Source organism: Onychomys torridus, chromosome 23 (genome assembly GCF_903995425.1).
Source record: "Onychomys torridus chromosome 23, mOncTor1.1, whole genome shotgun sequence".
Lineage (NCBI taxonomy): Eukaryota > Metazoa > Chordata > Mammalia > Rodentia > Cricetidae > Onychomys > Onychomys torridus.
The window spans coordinates 18,826,695-18,848,484 of NC_050465.1; the positions used below are offsets into that span (position 1 = coordinate 18,826,695).

General features: G+C 39.7%; 1 protein-coding gene across 3 annotated transcripts in view; it reads left to right on the top strand.

The window, feature by feature from the left end:
* Positions 1 to 21,790, top strand: part of Fer (FER tyrosine kinase) — a 329,360-nt gene that overhangs the window by 132,885 nt on the left and 174,685 nt on the right. For all 3 annotated transcript variants that reach the window (XM_036173166.1, XM_036173167.1, XM_036173168.1), the window contains 2 exons: positions 13,012 to 13,104; positions 19,635 to 19,838. In XM_036173166.1, coding sequence (XP_036029059.1) covers positions 13,012 to 13,104; positions 19,635 to 19,838 — 297 coding nt within the window. The remainder of the gene's footprint in view (positions 1 to 13,011; positions 13,105 to 19,634; positions 19,839 to 21,790) is intronic.

The window sequence follows — 21,790 nt, forward strand, 5'->3', positions numbered from 1 at the left end:
TAAATTTTAAGGCAAAGTGTTGTTTCAGTTAAAGATTAAGTTTTTTAAAATATGGATAAGAAATGAAAAACAATTACACATGCATACACACGTACACTCGCCTATACTTTAATTTCGTTGTGTAGAATTTGTGATAATAATGTCATATTTGACCAGTTTTTCTGATTTGTTATAAAGGGTGATTTTTTTTGTATTGTTAGAATTCCAGTGATTGCTTTATAAGACAAATGTGAAATGATTATTCTTTGTCACCTTATATTAATGTTCATGACAACATAACACATTACTACAAACTTGACAGAGAACAGAAATTCCTGTCACTGTTGAGGAAGTCTGAGGCCCTGTAGCACTGGGTGACTGGTTCCTTCCATGTCCACAGGGAATCTGTCTGTACTTCTTTCCAAGCTTCTGGAATCCTTACTGTTCTTTCGCTCCTGGACAGAACACACCACTTCGTTCCTTCTCATCGTCTTACCATCTTCTCTGCCTATTTGTTATCATCTGAGGCTGTTTGTCCTTGGGTTAGGACTAAACCCGCATTATCTAGAATAGTCTTATCACAGTGTCTGTATCTCCCCCACCCTGAAAATGTAATGTCACATCCAAAAGTTCCTGGTGGACATCTTTGTGGGGAGCACCATCCAAGCCACTGTTGTTTGTGTCTTTTCTTCTACTGTCAAGAAAGAACTTAAAATGTGGAGCTGTTGGAGGAGAGATCCTTAACTTTGCTTGAAACTTGTTCTTCTACTTTGTCTTTGAGATATTTTATGATCATTTATCCCGGGAGCCCTAGGAATATTAAATGTTTTACCAAAGGTCATGTGTGTAGACAGCTTACTTTTCTTTCTTTGAGACAGAGCTTCTTGTTTCTCAGGCTCCTATGAGTACTTTCTATATACTCAAGTATGACCTCAAACTCAACTTCCTGCCTCCACTTCCTGAGTGCTGCACCTCTCCTGGCACCATCATACCTGCCTGGCACTTAGCAGCCTACCTTTAAACTTAGCCTCAATGCTAAGCTGTACTCTTAATTTTGTTGTTTATGTGCTTTGCTTATTTTTTGATAACTCTAGCCTCTGTGTTTCCTGAACTCCTTTCCCCCCTTTGGTTTTTCAAGACAGGCTTTCTCCGTGTAGTTTTGGTGCAGGTCCTGGATCTCCCCTGTAGACCAGGCTGGCCTCAAACTCACAGAGATCTGCCTGGCTCTGCTGGAATTAAAGACATGTGCCACCACTCCCCAGCATGTTTCCTGAACTCTTTATCCTCCATCATTCAGAAAGAAATTGTGTTTGCAGTTTGGTTCATAAGTGCCCACTTCACTGCTCTGATAATACAGTAAACAATGGGATTATAGACCCATAGTGTGTGTGTGTGTGTATACACACACATATAATAAGCCTAGACCTGACTTTGGCTGTAATTCAGATGCGGCCTGTAAACATACCAGAATTTCAGGCCTGAAGTATTATATTAAACCAGTTTTGTTTAATGTGTTTTTTTTTCTAATCCTGCTTATGGGAGTTGGACATAGGTCATTTTTGCTTGCAATAAATGCTGTTTTCAATTGATGAAATTTTTCCTGTGTTTTGATTATGACATCAGCAGAATGGTAGTTACACATATTCAGATAGGATTTGCCAATTATTGGATGCCCAGAGCATTACTAATTCCTTTGTGTGTCATATTTGAGCCACTCTGCAGTCTTGTTTGGCAATACTCGACCTTCCTAATAATCATACACTGCTAGTTTGATTACCAGATTACACAAAAGAAAATCGGTGCAGAGAGGGGATGGCTAAAGTTATGTGGATTGGAAGTGGAAGTGGTAGGCGGAGAACTTGAACTTACTGACTTCTAGCTCTTCTTTATTAGTCATTCTTAATATAGCCTCTATGTTAGATTATATAACTGAAATGATAGATCACATGGCTCATGTACCAAACCTGGCTTGTATAGGATGGCTACCAGTTGTGAAATGTTTTTACTGTTTTGTATGTTCCTAAAAATCAAAAGAAAAATATACTGTGACATGTAAAAATTATGTAACATTCAGGTTTCTGTGTCCCTAAATAAAGTTTAATGGAACCCACCCATCTCTGTTTGCTTATATGGCCACCTCTGTGCTCCAGTGCTCAGGAAGCAAGCTAAGGAGGCAGGTGCTCAGTTGCAGAAGTCAGGAGTTGTGACAGCACATGTTCCCCGAGCTGAGCATCCTTCCTCTCTTCCCTGGGAGTTTGCCAGCTCACGCAGTAGTGCTGCTGGTCATTAGTAATTTGGTCTTTGCATTGCTCTTATAAGAAATGAGGAAACTTTCCTTTGGGGGCAACACATTTCTGTTTTGAAAAATACATTTTAAATTGAGTTTTAGATTGTCTACAAGTCTTAGGTTATCACTCAAGGAATTGCAACAAAATTTTTAGAAAATATTGAGGCTTGTGTGTGGAAGAAGACATCTGTACCCGACCCCGGGTGCCTTCCGTGTCACCTGCCTCACTGCTATCTTGGTTGGTTTTGAATCTCTTGCCAGTTTTGCTAGGCTAGTTGGCCAGCATGGCTCCAGCCCTTCCTGTCTCTGCTTCTACCAGTTCAGAGTGTACAGACGTAGATGTCACACCTGGCTCCTGATGTGAGTTCTGGGCAGCTGGAGTCACTGCTTGTGTAGCAAGCACTGTACCCAGTGAGCTTTCTGTCCAGATCTGAATTTCCTCTTTAGACTGGATAGTATTTATTACACTGTGGGTATACACATTTTCCTTATCACTCGTCCATTGTGGACACTTAGATTGACTCTTGGCATTTTGAATAGTGCTTCAGTGAACATGAGAGTACACATACGTAGTTGCTTATTGGAACTATGTAGTTACGAGTGCACATTCCATTCCACGGAAGCATGCTGAGTTAGTTTTGTATGAATGTAATAGTCCCCTAAGTCAGGTAGTTACAAAAGAGCTCATCTACTTTTGTGTCTGAGGTATGCACAAGTTCTAGCTGTGCCATCTGGAGTTGTTGTGATTTGGTTTGGGAGCTCTCTCTTCTGTTGTGCTGATTTGGTTCTTAGGTTTTCAGGCAGTTGGTAACACTGTCCTAGAGTGTGACCAAGTTCCTTAGGGTGGCTGGGAGGGAGATGAGCATTCAGAGCTTGACCAGGTTTTTCTTTCCTTGCTTCTTAATGCCATCATCTCTCCAGCTCCCTGCTGCAGATCTGTTTCCCTTCTTCATTCCCTCCCATGTCCTCCGCACCTTCTCCCCACCCAACACCAGGCCTTCTTTCTCTTTCTTTAGAAAACAAACAAGCAAATAAAAAGCAAACCAGAATTAAAAAAATAAGAAAGAGCACAAGAAACACATATACAGAGATGTGTGTGTATGTGTGCACACACAAACACACTTCCCATAAAAACACAAACCTAGAAGCAATAATGTACAAGCAAAGACCAATCAGATGAAAACAAAGCATTATGAAACAACCACAAGAAAATCTACAAGAACACCACTGAGTTCATTTTCTGTTGGCTGTCTACTGCTGAGCATGAGACCTGGCCTTCAGTGTGGTTTATATGCCCAGTGAAACTCCATTGGAAAAAACTTATTTTTTTCATTGCAAGCACTTATCAGTTGAAAATAGCTTCTTGGTTGCGGATGGGAGTTGGCTGGAGTTCTTTCTAAACTATATCTCCTGGTTGGTTGGGGATGGGAGTTGGCTGGAGTTCTTTCTAAACTACATCTCCTGGTTGGTTGGGGATGGGAGTTGGCTGGAGTTCTTTCTAAACTACATCTCCTGGTTGGTTGGGGATGGGAGTTGGCTGGAGTTCTTTCTAAACTACATCTCCTGGTTGGTTGGGGATGGGAGTTGGCTGGAGTTCTTTCTAAACTACATCTCCTGGTTGGTTGGGGATGGGAGTTGGCTGGAGTTCTTTCTAAACACATCTCCTGGTTGGTTGGGGATGGGAGTTGGCTGGAGTTCTTTCTAAACACATCTCCTGGTTGGTTGGGGATGGGAGTTGGCTGGAGTTCTTTCTAAACACATCTCCTGGTTGGAAGTTATTAGCTGACAATGGCAGAAAACAAAACAAAACACCACCACCAACCCACTACCTTTCTTTATTTAAAACTTATTATTATTTTTTGTTTTCATTGTCTCAGGATTTTCTTTTTATGTCTTACTCACTCATTCTGATTCTGTTCTAATGAAGAAAGTCTTGACTGTGGCCTTGAAGTTCCAAATGTTCCCAGTTATTAGTGTGACACAGCAGGAGAGGCCCTGAGTGGGTAAGAGGATTATTGGTGCCTGGGCTGTCGCAGAATACTAAACAGCAAATGCACCTGGGAGACATTGTGAGAAAGCTGGAAACTTAAACCTTTACCAAAATGAAATGTGCTTAGAAGTCTTTCCAGTGTCCTTGTGGAGCCTCTGCAGTGAACACAACGCTAAAAAGGAGAGCCTTCCTACCCCAAAAGCAGTTAACAAGAGGGGAAGACACAAAGTAAGAGACCAAAATCCATGAGATGTTTGGTCTTTTAACTGTGATATGAATGAATGTTTTACTAAGTAACTGTGCTGGCTTCCACCTCTTCATCCTGCTCCAGTGTCCCTAGTACTGGAATTACATGAGTATGCCTCTGTGCCCTGCTTGGCCTTTAATCCTTTAAATTGTCAGTTGAGAAATATAGTCTATAACCTTGGCTATATGTCCTCAAATGATGTCCTGAAAATGAAGACACTATTTGATAAATCAGTGCTTTTTAGTGTCTGCCTTTGTAAAGACCCTGAGTATAATTCTTGTTTTGCTTCATTCATAATGGGAGTGAAATGGTGACTGATGGATGACTTCTCTTTAAAAAATGCAAATATAATTGGATATGGAAAGCTACCAAGACTGCTGGTGATTCTTCTTAATAACAAAAATTGGGCAATGGGCTAGTGAATCACAGCTTTTAACAGTCCATCAGAGAGCTGAGCAAGTGAGGAAACTTCTATGAGCAGGAGTCTTTTAAAAGAGAAGGCAGGTCTTTGAATATTGCCATCCTGTGTGGCTCCCAACAAGGCTCCAGCAAACTCGTTAGGACAGTGTGTAGGCTCATGTGACAGATTAGAAGTAGAAGAGCCCAGCCCTCGGAGTGGGGCAACAATATCGACCCAGTGCCTCCCTCTTTCCCTCCCTACCTCTCCTCACCTCCTCTCTTCTTTCTTCTGTTCCTTCTCTGTCTTTTTTTATCTTCGTTGTTTTTCTGTTGCTTTGATAAAACACCACCACCAAGACAAGTTATCGAAGGAAGGGCTTATTTGAACTTGTGGGCCTTGTAGCATGTGGGGCTGTGACCCCTCGCTCTATGGGTACTTGAGTTTGAAAGATGTCTCCTTAGTGATGTGAATAAAGGACTGGTCATTGGCTCAAACTAATACTGCAACTAATGCAGGCCCTGCTTAGTAACTATTACTATAATTTAGAAGTTTTGACAGCAAGAGCAGTAAGTAGATGTGCTCTTTTCTCTAGGTAAAGATTGGATTCAGACTCCTCCTCTCTTATGCAAGTTTCCTGGCATATAACTCGAGAGTATCCGGCATTCTAAAAAGACATGTAGCTCATTATTTATAACATAGACAGACAAGAGATGACCCAGATAGTGAAATGACCAGATGGTGCATTCAGCGTAGCTGTTACAAAAAGACCAAGAGATCCAATACAACAATGGACAATGGTGTAAAAAAATGGAGCATTTCAGCAGCAGTATGTTGTTATAAAAATAGCATTGCTGGAAAAGTACATTAGATGGGCTTCATTAGATGAGCTTGTTAATAATAAAACAGACACAGAGGGAAAGATGAGGGAGAGTAAGGCCTGCTGTCGGAGGCATGGAACAGAGACTGGATCAGAAGGAGCGAGTGGAAAAGTAGAGCAGTGTTTGCCATCATCAGTTTAGACCAAATGATCTAATGCTGGAGCTGAAGAAGGGAAAGAGGGGCTGTGAGGCCAGAGAACATCTCAGCAATGAGCTGGTGTGTTCCACTAGCTTCAGGCTGCAGCTTCACCTCTGTCTCTGTGTCCCTCACTTCCTGTCTCTCTCTTCCTCCCTCCCTTCCTCTCTCCATCTCACCCTTCTTCCATCTCATTCTTCACTCCCTGTATGTAAGAATATGATTATATTTATTCATATCTTAGTCAATTATAAGAGGGAAGAAAACCATTATGTGTAAGGGAGAAAATATATGTGTTATAGCTGACCTCTCACTGGAAACAATGAAAGTCAGAAGAGAGTGTGCTGTAAAAACCCATCTTAACATTGCAGTTTATTTAGTGAACTTACCTTATTCCTGTGTTGTTTTTTGGTTTTTGGTCTTTTGGGGCACCTGCCACCCAGCTCCCTAATAAATTGCACACCGAGGCTTATTCTTAATTATAAATGCTGGCCTTAGCTTGGCTTGTTTCTTGCCAGCTTTTCTTAACTTGAAATTAACCCATTTGTCTTTTGCCTCTGGGCTTTTTCCTTTCCTTACTTTTTATACCTTTCTTCTCTTATTCCATTGCTGGCTATGTAGCTGAGTGGCTGGCCCCTGAAGTCTTCCCACTTCCTCTCTAATTTCCTCTTCATTTTTTCTCCCAGATTTCTCCTTCTGTATATTCTCTCTGCCTGCCAGTCCCACCTATCCTTTCTCCTGCCTTGCTATTGGCCATTTAGATCTTTATTGTTTATTTTTATCAGACCATCAGTTGTTTTAAACAGGCACAGTAACACAGCTTCATAGAGTTAAACAAATGCAATATAAACAAAAGTAACACACTTTAAAATAGTAGTCTACAACAGTCCTGTCATCAAGAAACAGAATGAGCATTGATGGGGATATGGAGACATTGGAAGTTTGATATTCTCAGAGCAATATTATAGTGAATACACAGATACCCAAAGGAATTGCTTCTTCCTGATTCCTGCATCAGTTCTCAGCCCCAACCCTTTTCTTTATTCTTTTTCTTCACAGATTTCTCTGACTCCTCACTCAGTGGAATGATAGATTTTGATTTGTTAATGTTGGTGGAAAAACTAGTCTCCTGTTGAGTCATGAGAACTTAACACACTCTGTCTCCCCTCCTTCTAGAGGGGTCAGCAGTTTTGTCTGTTTTGTTTATTTGTTTATTTGTTTATTGGGCAGTGAGTGAACCCAGAATCTCATGCATGAGCTATATCTCCAGTCTTAGTCACTATGGAAAAGAGTTGCTCAAAAAGTTGAACAGGAGGGATGAGGGTGCTGGAGGGATAGCTTAGTAGTTAAGAACATTCACTGGTCTTGAGTAGAACCTGGGTTTTGTTCCCAGTATCCACATGACAATTCATAACTATTTCCAACTCAAGTTCAAGGAGAACTGATACCCCCTGCTGAGTTCTCCCAGGACCTGCATGCATGTGGTACAGGTAAACTCAGGCAGGCATACACATTCATCTAAAAAAATAAATAAATAGTTTTGAAAATTAAACGTGGGATTACAATTCCATTTCTAAATATATACTTAAGAGAGTTGAACACAGATATTGAAACTAGTACATGTGCACACATGTTCAAAGCATTCACACTCACAAGTGAAAAAATGTAAACAGACCATACACCACTTTTTTTGGTGGTAAAGATAAAATAATAACCACTAATATCTATTCTCATTCACTATGGTCAGGCAAAGAGATTGGCAGGACAAGAGGTTGGAAGCTATTGGGAAAACACATGTGCAACATCTTCAGGAATTTCCATGTGGTGATCTGTAACTTAAAACTTTTATTTCAACCAGGCAGTAGTGGTGCACACCTTTAATTCCAGCACTGAGGAGGCAGAGGCAGGTGGATCTCTGTGAGTTCAAGACCAGCCTGGTCTACAGAGTGAATTCCAGGACAGCCAAGGCTACACAGAGAAAACCCATCTTGAACCACCCCCCCTCCCAAACTTTTTATTTCATTTTTTCTTTAATTCTTTTTGGTGAGGTTATTTTAACCTGATGGAAACAATTTGTTAAATGGGTAATGCTAGAGAGTAGGTGAAGTTGATAAAGTACTTGATTGCACATAGGGGATTTACACAGCATGGCTACTTTTGAATACTCTGTGTTCCTCAGTTCATTGTTACTGTAAGGAAAGTAGAAGAACTGACTGCTTTATTCTGCCCCTTCATTGTTTTCAAAACAAGAGCTTGGTTATACTGTGTCTAGACAAGTTCATTCATAATAATTATATATATATATAATTTTTTTTCAAAAAGCAAAAGCACACAGAACAAAGTCCCTCAGCACTGCTGTGGCAGCAGGGAGGTGTTCCTCAAGAGGCGGGTGGAAATGAACCTCACACTTCCGGGTCGTTTCCAGATAGTGTCTTGGGGGAGGAGGAGTAACTATGCCAAGCACAGATGAAGCTTCTGTGATGCTGCCAGAGCAAGAGCAACCCTCATCCCAACTGTGATGTGACCGAGTGACAGTGCTGTGTCCCTCTGGGCTAAGTCAATTGATGTGGGGAGTCTGCATGTGGAGAAAGAGCAATATGGAAATCTGCTTCTACCTTCTGTATATCTACCTGATGATGATGATGATGATGATGATGATGATGATGATGATGATTAGGGATTTTGTGAGTTGCCCTGTGGGTGCTGGGTATTGAACCCCGGGTCCTCTAGAAGAGCAGTTAGTGCTCTTTCCACTTTGCCATCTCTCCAGTGATTAGGGATTTTGGCTACACATTTAGGGAAACACTGTAGCGCTTGAACTGTATCTGGGTGTTAAGTAGCAGGGGAGCTTGTTACAGCCACCTTCTTTGCTCTGATTTACCCAGGCAAGCATCATCTTGTGCAGCTGGCATAGACTTAAGAAAGTAAGAAAAATGATGTAACATTTTACAGCTTAGCTCTCAGTGCCCCAAGCACTGTTATTTTACAATGAAGTCTTTTTACAATCATCAGACTTTCCCTTTATACATTTGTGGCTTGATTTAGTTTTCAGGGTATAAAGATACTTGACTTTAGCAAGTGGGCTGTGTTTTCTTTTAAGTGTCGTTCATATGCAAACATCAGAGGACAACACAGCACTCTCAACTTGGTGACTGGGCATGAGTCCTCAGCACCTTCAGTTAGAAACAAATCATCCTGAATCTCTCTTAATACTTAAATTTTAATCCCTGTTGAAACGAAAATCTGTTCTTCATTCTTTCAAGAAAAAAATCAACATCTGTAAAAGATTGAGTTATGTATAAGTGCATTCCTTTTAAAAAGGGACGCGCTGATATTAACAGTATTTCCTGTATATTACGGAGTCATTGTCAGCATTGACTTTCTCAGGCAATCTTCCCTGCAACATCCCTGCAAATTTCATGGCTGCTTTGCTTAAGAAGTGCATAAGATATTTGGCTCTCAGCCTGTCATTCTAAGAATTGCTGTCTTCATCATTTTCTCCATTCTTCAGGCTCCTGGTTTGACTGTCCCTCCAGGGCAGGTTGTTTCTTCAAAGAATGTCATGAGATTGGCCTTGTTTACAGAAGTCTGCAGGAAATAACATTGGATTATTGTTTTAATGATTCATTATGGATAAAGTGTTCCCATAGCCGTTTTGCAAGTTGACTCCTCCCCCATGCCTGTGTGAGGGCCTCTGGCCATGGAAGAGGACTGGCCTTTGTGGGCAGTGACTGTGGCTGCTGATGTTCTTGCACTTTATCGGAATCTGTGTAGTGCAGGAGGGAGGGAGTCTTGGTAGCAGGGGCTTTTCTAGTCCAGAGCCTTCCGTCCAGCTGCTGGGGAGGCTGAGAACAGACTAGTCACCTGGACAGATGTCCAGTCCTAGTCCCTTCCAGTGGAGGAGCCTTTTCTTTCCCACCGTAGCACGTCCTCGAAGGCCTTGCTTGGAGAAGTGCTGGGTTCTTCTTATGAGGTTGTCCTCACTCTGCAGCAGCAGGGTGTCCATTGGAGCGGCCTCTGATCTCAGCAGACCCTTGTCCTTGGTGCTGCTGCTGCTCACGCTTTAGCTGGCCAAGGGCACTGCTGCTACAGAGCTTGAGTAACATTCCATCACGAGGTGGTTGAAACCCAGGAAGTTAAGACTACGCTTTAGGAAACTGAGGTACTGTTTCCTGTACTGGCTGAAGAGATCAGTAATGGGTGATAGCAGGTAAATTTAGAATTAATATGAAGTAGTCTAGTTTTTTATGTATGTGCATACAGATGTATAGATGCAGTTAGGCATGGTATCTGTGATGATTGATTTAGAAAGTAACCTCTAAATTTAATTTTTAAGAGTAATCATTCATTTCTTTGACACAAAGTCAACAGTGAAATGTGTGGGTGCATGGGGATAGGGTGGGTGGGGGTGTCTTACCAAGATCTGATTTAATTTATTTATTTAATTTCACACTACTAAAAACTATCTTAAATGGGATGGGAAACTCATTGTGCAAGTGGACCTTGGCTGTCAAGGTTGTTTTTTCTCATCAGAATCTTCATAACATGAGGTGCTTTTTCATACTCTCCTGTTTTTCTCCACTGCCTCCCTCCACTGGGAAGAGCTGTCACTTTGCCAGATGATCTGCTCCCTGTGTCTTCTGTGGAGCAAACTCTGTATCTTGTCCTCTTTTGAGGTGGATGAATGAATGCACCACTACCCCTCCCGGCAGCCTGGTGCTTGCCTTTACTGTATCTACAGGAAATGAAGAGAGTTTTCCATCTCTATTTTCTTTTAAATAGCTATTTAATTCTTGCCTATAGAAATCAACTGTCAATAAGTTCAGGACACTCTGCAGTGTTATTAGGTAGACTGGAATTTAAAGCTGATCTTGAGTCTTAACATAGACAGGGCTTGGCAAATGAATTTGGTATTTTACTCCTACAAATCTGGGTACCAAGTAAGCAGAAGCTGGCTAGGATATTTTGTAAATCCTGTTTGCATTTTGATTACTCATCCTTAAATCATAAGGTGGGATTAATGTGATTATTAATGTGTTTTCAGATCAGTCTATCCAAACAGTGTCCTTAACTAATTGTCCCCTTGTACCTTGTCAGCAAAGTGGGTTTTGAAGTCAATTTTGTCTGACAGCTGTATTTACTTACCAGATAATTCTGACCTGTGATGTAATTCTAATATTGCCCTCTTGAGGAAATGTTCAAGAGTTTTAATGAAGGGTTTCCTTTTCTAGGGTGGGATGCCCAAAGTCTAACTGGGCATCCCAGTTTACCACATGAATACATACAATTATTTCACACATAGAGAATGCTTTCCATACTTAAAATTCTCCCCTGATTTTTTTTTTTTACTTTATTTGAAGAAAAATGGTGGTTTGGGGTTCTGCTGTCTCTGTGTAGTTTCCAGTTGTGTCTTGCAAATGCTCGCACACGGGGAGAACTCTTCCTCTGGTATGCAAGTGAAGAGCATTGGCCAGAGGAAAAGCGTACAGGCGCACAAGTGCCTGCTGCCTTCCTGCGACGCTGTTGTCGCCATAAAGGTGACCTGAGCACTTTGATGACATCTTTCTGTCGGTGGCTGCAGCAACAAGGTGCCTTCTCCAGCTGCTCAGAGCAGATCTAGAAAGGAAGAGGAGGAAAGGCGAGTTTCTCTGGAGAGTAGCAGACCAGTCACCGCATTGTTCCTCAGAGCGTATGCTCTGTACTGCCCTGCACACAGCATGCCTGCTGGACTTCCCAGTAGTCTGCCTATGTCTTGGCCATAGTTCCTTTTTTATTTACTTCTGCAGACGTCTAAAGCATCAGAAATAGATTTAAAAGCAAACAACAAAACATTGGCACACAGACCATTTGAGGATGAGGAAGACAGACATGCGTTGCCAAAGGTCGCTAGATTCTTGTGTTTGAATGCTTTTTCTCTCAAGCCTTCTAAGCATGGTTTTTATTATTGTCTTTTAAATCTCTATCTCATGGTTGGGCTAAAGCTATAGAACAACTCTTTGCATTCCCAAGGGGATCATCATTTGTACAGTGGGAATGATGTGTTTCTCTAGAAGTATATGATATTAAATATGTGTGTGCTCAAAGCACTAACTTCTACTCCCTTGTAGGTCTAAACAAGGTTTGTAGTTTTTTCAGTTTTATACATGAGCAAGTTGGTGTACAAATAGTGATTTACATGGAATCCTAAGTTATTACAGTACTGTTGAAAAAGGAGAAATTACCTGTTCTATTAGAAGATTATCCTAAATTGTTTCCAGTGATTAATATTTATGTTCATAGATTAGTTAAGAACTATTTCCCTGCTGCTCTTAGAAAAAGTAAAAACATGTTAGTGTACAGGGGAGAGGGACACACTGAGGTTCAGAAACTAACCGTAGGTTCTGGAACAGGGAGGGAGGAAGAGCTAACACTGAGCTTCCTGCTGGGAGGAAACGGTAGAGATATGGCCAGTGCTCTTCTCTGTGTGCTACTGGCCAGCAGCTGGAACATGACTCGGTCCTGGACTACAGGCCAGCTCTTCCACACAGACCCCTGCGCTCTTCCCAGCCCTCTCCTCTGTATTTTCTTTTCCTTGGAAGTCTTGTTTTCTATCCTCACTTACCGTTCCTTTGCAGTGGTCAAGTGGACCTCAAGATCGGAAAAGTGACAAGATTGTGTTCACTCTGTTGTGATGTGTGATATTTAGAAATACACCTGGAGAGAGACGTGCCTCCTTAAATGAGTGGCTTCTGAGAGGGTCCTGCCCCCCCCCCCCCCCTCAAGCTGGTTCCCTGACCTCCCTTCCCTTGGTCACTGCCTTTGTGACCATGATGATCAGTGAGGCCTTTGGAGACTTGGCTTACACGGGATTCATGATTACGGGATTCATACGGCTCTTTTCTTAAATCAAGACATTTATTGAGGGACCAGAAGAGCAGAATGCTATAAATTTACATGTGTTGGTTATGCCAGGAAGTTTATATTTGACAGTTAGAAAACTGAGCTATGAACAAATACCTGATATTTATTAATTTTAATTAATTTATTAATTAAATAGTAAAATGTAAACACTCAATGGTTTGCTGCTAGTGATGGCTGCTTCTTATTCCTTCCAGGAGCGAAAGGAGAGGCTATCCAAATTTGAATCTATTCGTCATTCAATTGCTGGAATAATCAGGTCTCCAAAATCGGCCCTGGGTTCATCACCAGTAAGTAGGGTGAACTTTGTGCCCTCCAGTGGCTACTGTCTCTTCTTCTTTCAGGGTGTGTATATTCATGCTCACAAAGAGCAAATCAGAGCAGATTCAACTTTCTCTGTGCATTGGACTCTGGTTATATTTGAATATAGTAGACCCCCCCCCAAGTACAGTTTTTATTACAAGGATGGAAATAGCTTTTTTGCCATGGACCTTCCTTATTGTCTGTGGACATTGGATGCTGGAGACTGGGTACTGTTGAACCATTTATACAAGCATTTTCTATACATAGTCCACTGTCACAGTTTACTAGGCATAGTAAGATACTAGCTATAGGAAATGTTTGTAAAAACAGAAGAATTTCCACAGCATAGTGTGATGAAGGCTGTGTGAAGGCTTTTTCAAAATATACCTCTAACTTCTAATGAAGATGTGGGATGATGTGAGGCCATGCTGGGATGTACTAACTGAAATTGCTGTGGTAAGCATGGGTAAAAGGGACCAGCATGGTAGAGATTTCTTGTGCTGCGTGTATATAATTATGGGGCTTTTCATGTGTTTGAGACCTCACTAGAGGAACAGTGTAAACACTATGGCTAGGGCAAAAACACTTTTATAATAGCTATTACTAAGTGTGGGTTCTTAAAATGTGTTAGTTGTGAAGAACATTTGATAATAAAAGTAATCTGTTTGGTAGATTAATCATTGAAATTGCAGTTTGGTGTGTCATGGTGGAGCATAGTAGAGTTCTGTCTTTAACATGTTTGTTCAAGCAAGAAATGTCCTGAACAACCACTTGGAGTGTGCTCTAGTGTGACCTGCTGTCTGCCCACTCTCTCCGCTCAGGCACAAGGCTGACTCAGCTCTTGAGTTGGAATGTGAGTGTGGTTGTTGCACACTATAAGCCTGGGAGTCTAAAGGTAATAGATATTTCAAGACTACTTAGTCAGAATTTAAAAATTTTTGATTATGTTAAATGTTTTTTCTTATACAGGAGAGCCCTTGCCACATTAGCACATGGTTTGTTTTCTTGTGATAGACTCAATAGAACATAAAATCCATGTTTTTATATGTACACCAAGAGGTTTCAGGGTTTTCACTGTGTTGTGCAACCATAATTACCACAGGGTGCTGGAATGGTTTAGTCGCCGAAACGGTACTCCACACCTGTTAGAAGACAGCGTCGGTCCTCACTTGCCTCATCTCCTGACACCTCATACCCCTGTGGCTGTGCTTCTTGCGGGGCCTTTCGCAGGCAGGGCCACATAGCAACAGGCCTTGGGGTCTAGATTCATTCTGTTACTATATTTTTAAGGTTCGCTCATGTTGTACCATGCAACAATCTTTAATTCTTCTTAAGACAGACTACTATTTCATTGCTTAGATTTATATACTGTTTGTCTCTTCATCATCTGATAAAAATCTTAGCTTTATCATCCTATGATAAACTCTACTTTGGTGCTTTTATGAAGAATGTTACCGTGGAAATTTTTCATTTTTCTGTGAATGAGTTAATTTTTCTTTGCTATATACCTAACAGTAGAATTACTGAGGCATGCAGGAATTCTAAATTTAAGTTTTCAAGAGTCTGCTTTCCACATTGGTGGCAATATTTGCATTTCTAATAACAATATATGTCTGAAAGTTACTATTTCCTCACATAATTAACAATGCTTGCTGTTTTCCTGATTTTGTTTTATTTTATTATTTTGTTTTAATTGCAGGCATCTAGTGACTGTGGTTTGTCATTGTCCTTTTTATTTGATTTTTCTAATTTAAAAATTTATTTTTATTTTAATTTAATGTGCCTTAGTGTTTTGCCTGCATGTATATCTGTATGAGGGTGTGGGGTCCCCCAGAACTGGAGTTAAACACAGCTGCTCTGTGGGTGCTGGGATTGAACCTGGGTCCTGTGGAAGAGCAGTGAGTGCTCTTAGCTGATGAGCCATCTCTCCAGCCTCTCCCTTTTAAAATAATTTATTATTTTTATTTTATATGAATTGGTGTTTCGCCTTCACGTATGTCTGTGTGAGTGTCAAAACCCTTGGAACTGGAGTCACAGACAGTTGTGAGCTGCCATGTGGGTGCGGGGAATTGAACCGGGTCCTCTGGAAGAGCAGCCAGTGCTCTTAACCTCTGAGCCATCGCTCCAGCCCCTTGAATTTTTCTAATGACTAATTAGTATTTTTCATGTGCTAATTGGTTATTTATATATTCTTTAGAGATGATTATATTTAACAGTCTTTGCATGCTTAAAATTTTTTGTCTGCTTTTTTGACAGTCTGCAGATTGAACCCAGGTTTGCATATATGCATGCTAACACACTATCAGTGAACTGTACCCTTAGCTGTAAGCTTGGTTTTTATAGAGATGTTGAGTTGCACGAGTTTTAAACTGTTTTGGGGAAACAAGTTCCTTTTTCATACATGTAGTATATAAATTTTTTCTTAGCCTATAAATTTTGCCCTTTTTTTTCGTTTTTCCTTGATAGTGTCACCCAGTTTTTAATTTTGATGAACACGTTTTCCTTTTTGTGACTTTGATGTCACATGTGGAGAGCACTGCCCATCTCAGGACGATGCTGGCAAATACTCACCTTTGTCTCCTTCTCAGACCCTCACATACGCCTTGAGACGTGGAGCTGCTTTTCTGTGTGGAGTGGGGTAGAGGTCTGAATTCATTGTTCTCCATTTGGAAACATATTTGTTTAAAATAGTTAGAAATCAGCAATGATGAATCACTGTTTCTTTATTTAAAAATTTTAAAGGTTTTTTTTTGGGGGGGTGGAGGGGTGGGGGATGGGTTTCCAGACAGGATTTCTCTGTGTAATAGCCCTGGCTGTTTTTAAAGTTCAATTTTAAAGTTTAAATTTTTAAAATTTAATATTAGATGAAATAAAGCAAATATATATATATTTGGAATATATATATATGGAATGATTAAATTACTCATAGTAGTGCTTTTAACTGTCATAGCTGTTAGTCTTCATGTTTGTAACTGAATGATTAAATTATGAATATGCCTTTAAGAGGGTCCAGTGGGACATTTGGGTCTTGGTGGAAGGAGGGACACGGGGTAAAACATTAGCTGAGATAAACTAGGATTTAACTGTATATTGTGTCTGATATGTCAGATAGTACTATCCGTTGTGCTTAGGGTCACATTTTTTTTTCTTTCTCCTGGAGCTAAGGACCAAACCCAGGGCCTTGTGCTTGCTACTGAGCTGAATCCCTAACATTTTAACATCTTATATCATCTCCCAGCAAGTGCTTTTTCAGCATATGAAGGGGGCCAAGTAACACATCATTCATATCCCAGAGCCTGGACCAGCTCTACATCCAGTATCTCTCCATCTTCACAAGGCTGTCATTTTGCACTGAGAACTGTTTGTCAGACCCTGCTTCTGAAGCCCAAGACAGAGGGTTTGGGCAGTGTTAGCAGCATTTCCTCAAGCCTCCTCGAAATTATAATGGTTCATTTGAATTGGAAAGCTTTCATACCTTACTGAAATTACTGAGACCCTATATCAGGAACATTACCCTTTCTCTAAGGCTTCTTTTATATAGAATTGGTCAAATTCGTGACTGAGAAACCCCCTAGTTCCATGTTACAGCCACTTGAGAACTGGTATTATTCCTCTGGTCTATATAATGTCCCTCTAATTATAGGACTCTTTGAAAAAAAATGTTATTTAAAATCAGATTCTTCCAAGTCTTGGTTCTAATTACTGTTACTTAATCCAAAACATTTTTGTTTAAAGAGCAAAAGGTTTAAATTAGTCAACCCTGTTTCTTTAAAACTCATTTGCTGTATTGACATGGGTATTATTTTAATATTAAGAAGCTTTGAGCTGGACATGATTCCATCACTGTGGAGGTAGAGTCAGGTGAATCTCTTGAGTTTGAGGCCAACCTGGTCTACAAAGCAAGTTCCAGGACAGCCAGGACTATTACACAGAGAAACCCTGTCTTGAGGGGGGTGAGGGAGAATCTTTGAATTAGAATTTGAACATAAAATAAATGTGCTTATTTTTATATAGAATCATTTGTTTACATTTTTCTTGAAAGCTATATTATAGCTATGTTTCAGGGCTTTATCAGTTATGATATCAGTATTATGATGTGTGCCTCCCACCATCAAAATTGGGGAATGTTAATTGCTCTCATGTACTTTTCAGTGTTCATCTTTGTGTCTAGAAGAGTAATCTTGTTATTGCCATAACAAGACAAAATTAAATATTATACATTCTAAATATCAGTTCTATTACTCTTAAGGTCTTAGTTTACTTTTTTTAGTTTTAAAGTGTTAGGAAGTAACAAGGAAATATAAATGTTTTGTATAATTATAGCCATATGCTAATTTCTTCCACATGGTCACATTCAGGAACATCAAAGTTATTCTCTGAGTAGCAATTTTTGAATTACTTGTATTATACATAATTTTCAAGAATGGTTAATTTTGTACAGTTTTTATTGTCTGAAACCCAATCTGTTCTTTCATGTGTAAGTTCAAATGTTTAAAATAAGAAACAGATCTTGTCACACTTCCTGTATTCTACACTGAAGTATGGCTACAAGGTGATTATTGCACTGGTCTCCTTACATTTTCAGTTGAAATGTGTGATAAGAAATTGCCAGTGACTACTGGTGAAAACCTGCTGACATTGATATTGGAGCACATTTTATAAATAAAATATATTTGTTTTCTTAAACACAAAATACAAAGTATAAAACGAGAATATCCCCCCCAAACATATTTCATCTTTAAATCTACCAATAACTTCTTCCGTGTTAGTTGAACCTCATATTTCCAACCCCTTTCAGGCTTACTGGGTTCTTGGGACTCTTCCAGTTCTAAGTGCATGCCAGTTTTGATGGGTGGCTGGCTGACTAGGGAGAGAGACAGACTTGGGCATCCTTGCTTCTGCTGCCGTTCTATCAGGAAGACCCTTAGGGAATGACGTAATGTGGATTCCTCATCTTTGGGTACTTTTGCTGTTGGAAAGACTGAGCAATAGGTTCCTACTACAGCAACAAACAAACAAACTTGGATTTGCTATATTTTGATATAGTGTAATAAATATGGGAAACAAATATCCACTTTTCCTGATTACCTTCTTTAAAAATTACCAGCTCTTGGTATCAGTTCACAAAGAGCTTTGGACAGCTTTCACACTCAACTTTTAAATCCTTTACTTGATTACTGGTGGTTGGTTTGTTATATATTATTATTTTCATTGTTGTTAGCACTAAAAGAAATAAAAATCGCTATATTTATGAAAAATTGTTATATACATGTTTTTAAAATTTAGGTGACATAAATGGAAGAACAATCATCAAAATGTACAGCATGCTTGAGGCCTATTTGGGACATTTTCTTTTTATAGCAATAGGATGAGTTTTGGGTAATGGTATGTTGGAGTTTTAGACCTCCTCGGTGGTACAGATTAATGAAGGCTATCTTCAGAATTAGTTTTTATTTACTACCTACTTATCATGAAGTTCATAGTATTAGCCTATGAATCCTCATTTTTGTTTGCCTTTTATTTATCTTCTTAGTCAGCTTTCCTTTTCTAGGACAAAGTGCATGAGATAATGACTATGGGGAGGAAAGGCTTACTTGGGCTCCTTGGTGGAAGTACGTACTCAGCTCTTACCAGGCATGAAGGAGTGTGGATGGGGGTCCTTTCCAAGGACATGCTGCCATACTCCAACATACATACACGCTACCATTCCCCAGCAGTACAGGACAGTTTAGTTCTTGTGGATGAATAGAACACAACAGAACTTCCTGTGAACATAACATGTCTGATTTCATCTACCCCTAATTTCAGGATTTTCAGGGCAGTGTAGCTAGCTCTTGCTTATTTCCACTCTTCGGTATGAGCTTGTATTCTCCTAAAGCAGTAGGTGACATGCTTTTCTTTCTGTTTTATGACTTGAGAGCGTCCCCACGTGTGTTGTCTTCCCACACTGCTCATTTTCTTTGATGCTCTTTCACCCAGGCTCCATGTGCCATGGCTTTGCAAAACCAAGACCAGCCATGTGACAGAGCAGTGGTTTAGCAGAGGTGAGGTAGGGGAGTGAGTGAGAAGAGCTTAGCCAGGCAGCTCCAGGCGGAAGCCGAGACCCATCCCTACCTACTGTTAGGTACAGTGCACGGTCTGAGTGGTCTAGAGTCAATTAATTCAGTGAACAAAACATGTTTAATGTGTTTGTGATAAATTTCTCTGAAAATGCGTTTTATATTCCTTCTGATTGATGAATATTATTACATAGATTTATTTTATGATAAGGGAATAAGAGTAGGACTGTTAACCTTAAATGCTAATGTTCTGTGCATGATAGAAAGTATTGAAGGCTATGTATTTGTGCTAACCCTCAGCCCTGGTACTCCAGGGGATGTTTTCTTTAATAATTGTGAAAATATCAGATTCTTCATTGGATTTTTAATTGGCCGATGAAGGCAGAGCATATGTAAGAAGTGTTTTTACTTGCAGTGAATTTTATTTTTCTAACTCGGTTTTTAAAACATTGGTTCAGCTCTCTGACATGATGTCTATGAGTGAGAAGCCCCTGGCGGAGCATGACTGGTACCATGGCGCAATCCCCAGGATAGAGGCCCAAGAGCTACTGAGGCAGCAAGGAGACTTCTTGGTGCGCGAGAGCCATGGGAAACCCGGTGAATATGTCCTTTCTGTGTACTCAGATGGACAGAGGAGACACTTCATCATACAGTTTGTCGATGTACGTTCCCAGGCTAGTTCATATGTGATTATTGATGGAATCCGTTTTGGTATGCTTGAAATGTAATGGATGGTTGATGAGAAATGCTTGACACACAAGTTTAACAATTGAATCTTTCAGCCAGGTGGTGGTGGCGCCCACCTTTAATCCCAGCACTCGGGAGGCAGAGGCAGGCTGATCTCTGTGAGTTTGAGGCCAGCCTGGGCTACAGAATGAGTTCCAGGAAAGACTCCAAAGCTACATAGAGAAACCCTGTCTCAACCCCCACTCCAAAAAAAAGTTTTTCCTCAGTTCCATAAATATGATGCTCCAAAACAGATTAAAGTATTAAATCTTAATGAAAAAAATATATTTAAAAGTCAATAAAATTAAATTGGAATGTAAATATCTAAAATGTTGAATTTGAGTATTAATTAAACAAAAGTAATGTAAATGCTGTATATTTTCTTCCTGTAATAAAACTCAAGATTATGAGATGTGTACTTTTGAGGGCACCTCTTTAACTAGTTTCAAACTATCATCTATTTTATTGACTAGTATGAATGAAAAATTCTTCAATTCAGGGTGGTGAATTTATGATTCAATATTATTGGTCTTTTTCTATTTTTTTCTCTATAATATCTATTGGTATTAATAAGCAATAAATAGAAAATGATAAAGAAATATGAACAGCATATTTACATTATTTATCCTAAGGCTAATTTGTTTTTTGAGATTTCGAATTGCTAAGCTGCTTTCTTTTAAAACGTTTCTGATCATGGTGTGTGTTTGTGGTGGGGGGGAGGGGCTGGTGCTGCTGCGCATGTGCATGGTGGTCAGATGACAACTCTCAGATGTCAGTTCTCTCCTCCTCCCTCTGCATGGCTGTGGGGTCAGACTCGGGTCTTTAGGCTTTTGTAGGAAAGGTCTTTACCCACTGCACCAACATGCAGGCCCCAAGTAGAAGAAACCACTCCCTGTTAATGTTGTCTTTATTAAGCACTAAAGAGCTGAATAGTAATTTTGACATTTTTTGCTTATAGAGAAATTTATAGTGGCAGCCTTTTTGGCAGATGGCAGGATTGTTGCCTGTTTTTCTTATTTTTCACTCCGTTATTTCAAATGGCTTGCATTTGAAAATGCCTGTCCATGAGATTTAAGTTTCTTTTGAGGCACTAGAGTAATTTTAATTACCTTACAGAAAGATTAAGCCATGATCATTAGCAAACCTATAGGATTTAGGGACTTAGTAATTTGTATACATATCAGTTTGAACTTAGGGTTGACTGAACCATGAAGTTTAGATTAACAGGCAATGATAAAGTAAAAATAAAATGATACATATTTTAAAATAAAACTTTGGTGAAAGTCTTCCTATAATGGCATTATTTATTCTCTTATTCATTCATTCGGGAAATATTTATTCAGTATTATGTTAGACCTAAACATATGAGTCAGTAACAACAAAAAATTAGAGGGGATATTTAACAGGTGAAATTTAGTAGGTAGATAAATATATAAAAGAGGTACTAATAAATCTTAAAGGAAAGATAGACTGTAATATAATAATAGCAGAATTCAGTGCCCAGCATTTGTTAGTGACCAGATAATCTAACTAGAAAATCAACAAAAGGAACAAAGGAGACAGCAATGGACCTAAGACATTTTTAGAGCATTGCATCTAGCAGTTATTATTTAAGCATTCTTCTCTACTGCACACTGAGCATTTTCCAGAACAAACCATATGTTGGGCTACAAAGCAGTAGCAATTAAAAAAATCCAAATGTCTTTTCTGACCACTGTGGAATAAATCCAGAAATCAACAATGGGTAAAACCCTGGAAACTGCATTAGATACATGGAAATCAAATACTCTTGAAGAAACAAATCACAGATAACATTAGATGAGAAATATAAGATTCATGAGGTAAATAGAAATGGAAATATATTACACTAAAACTTGTAGACTATGAC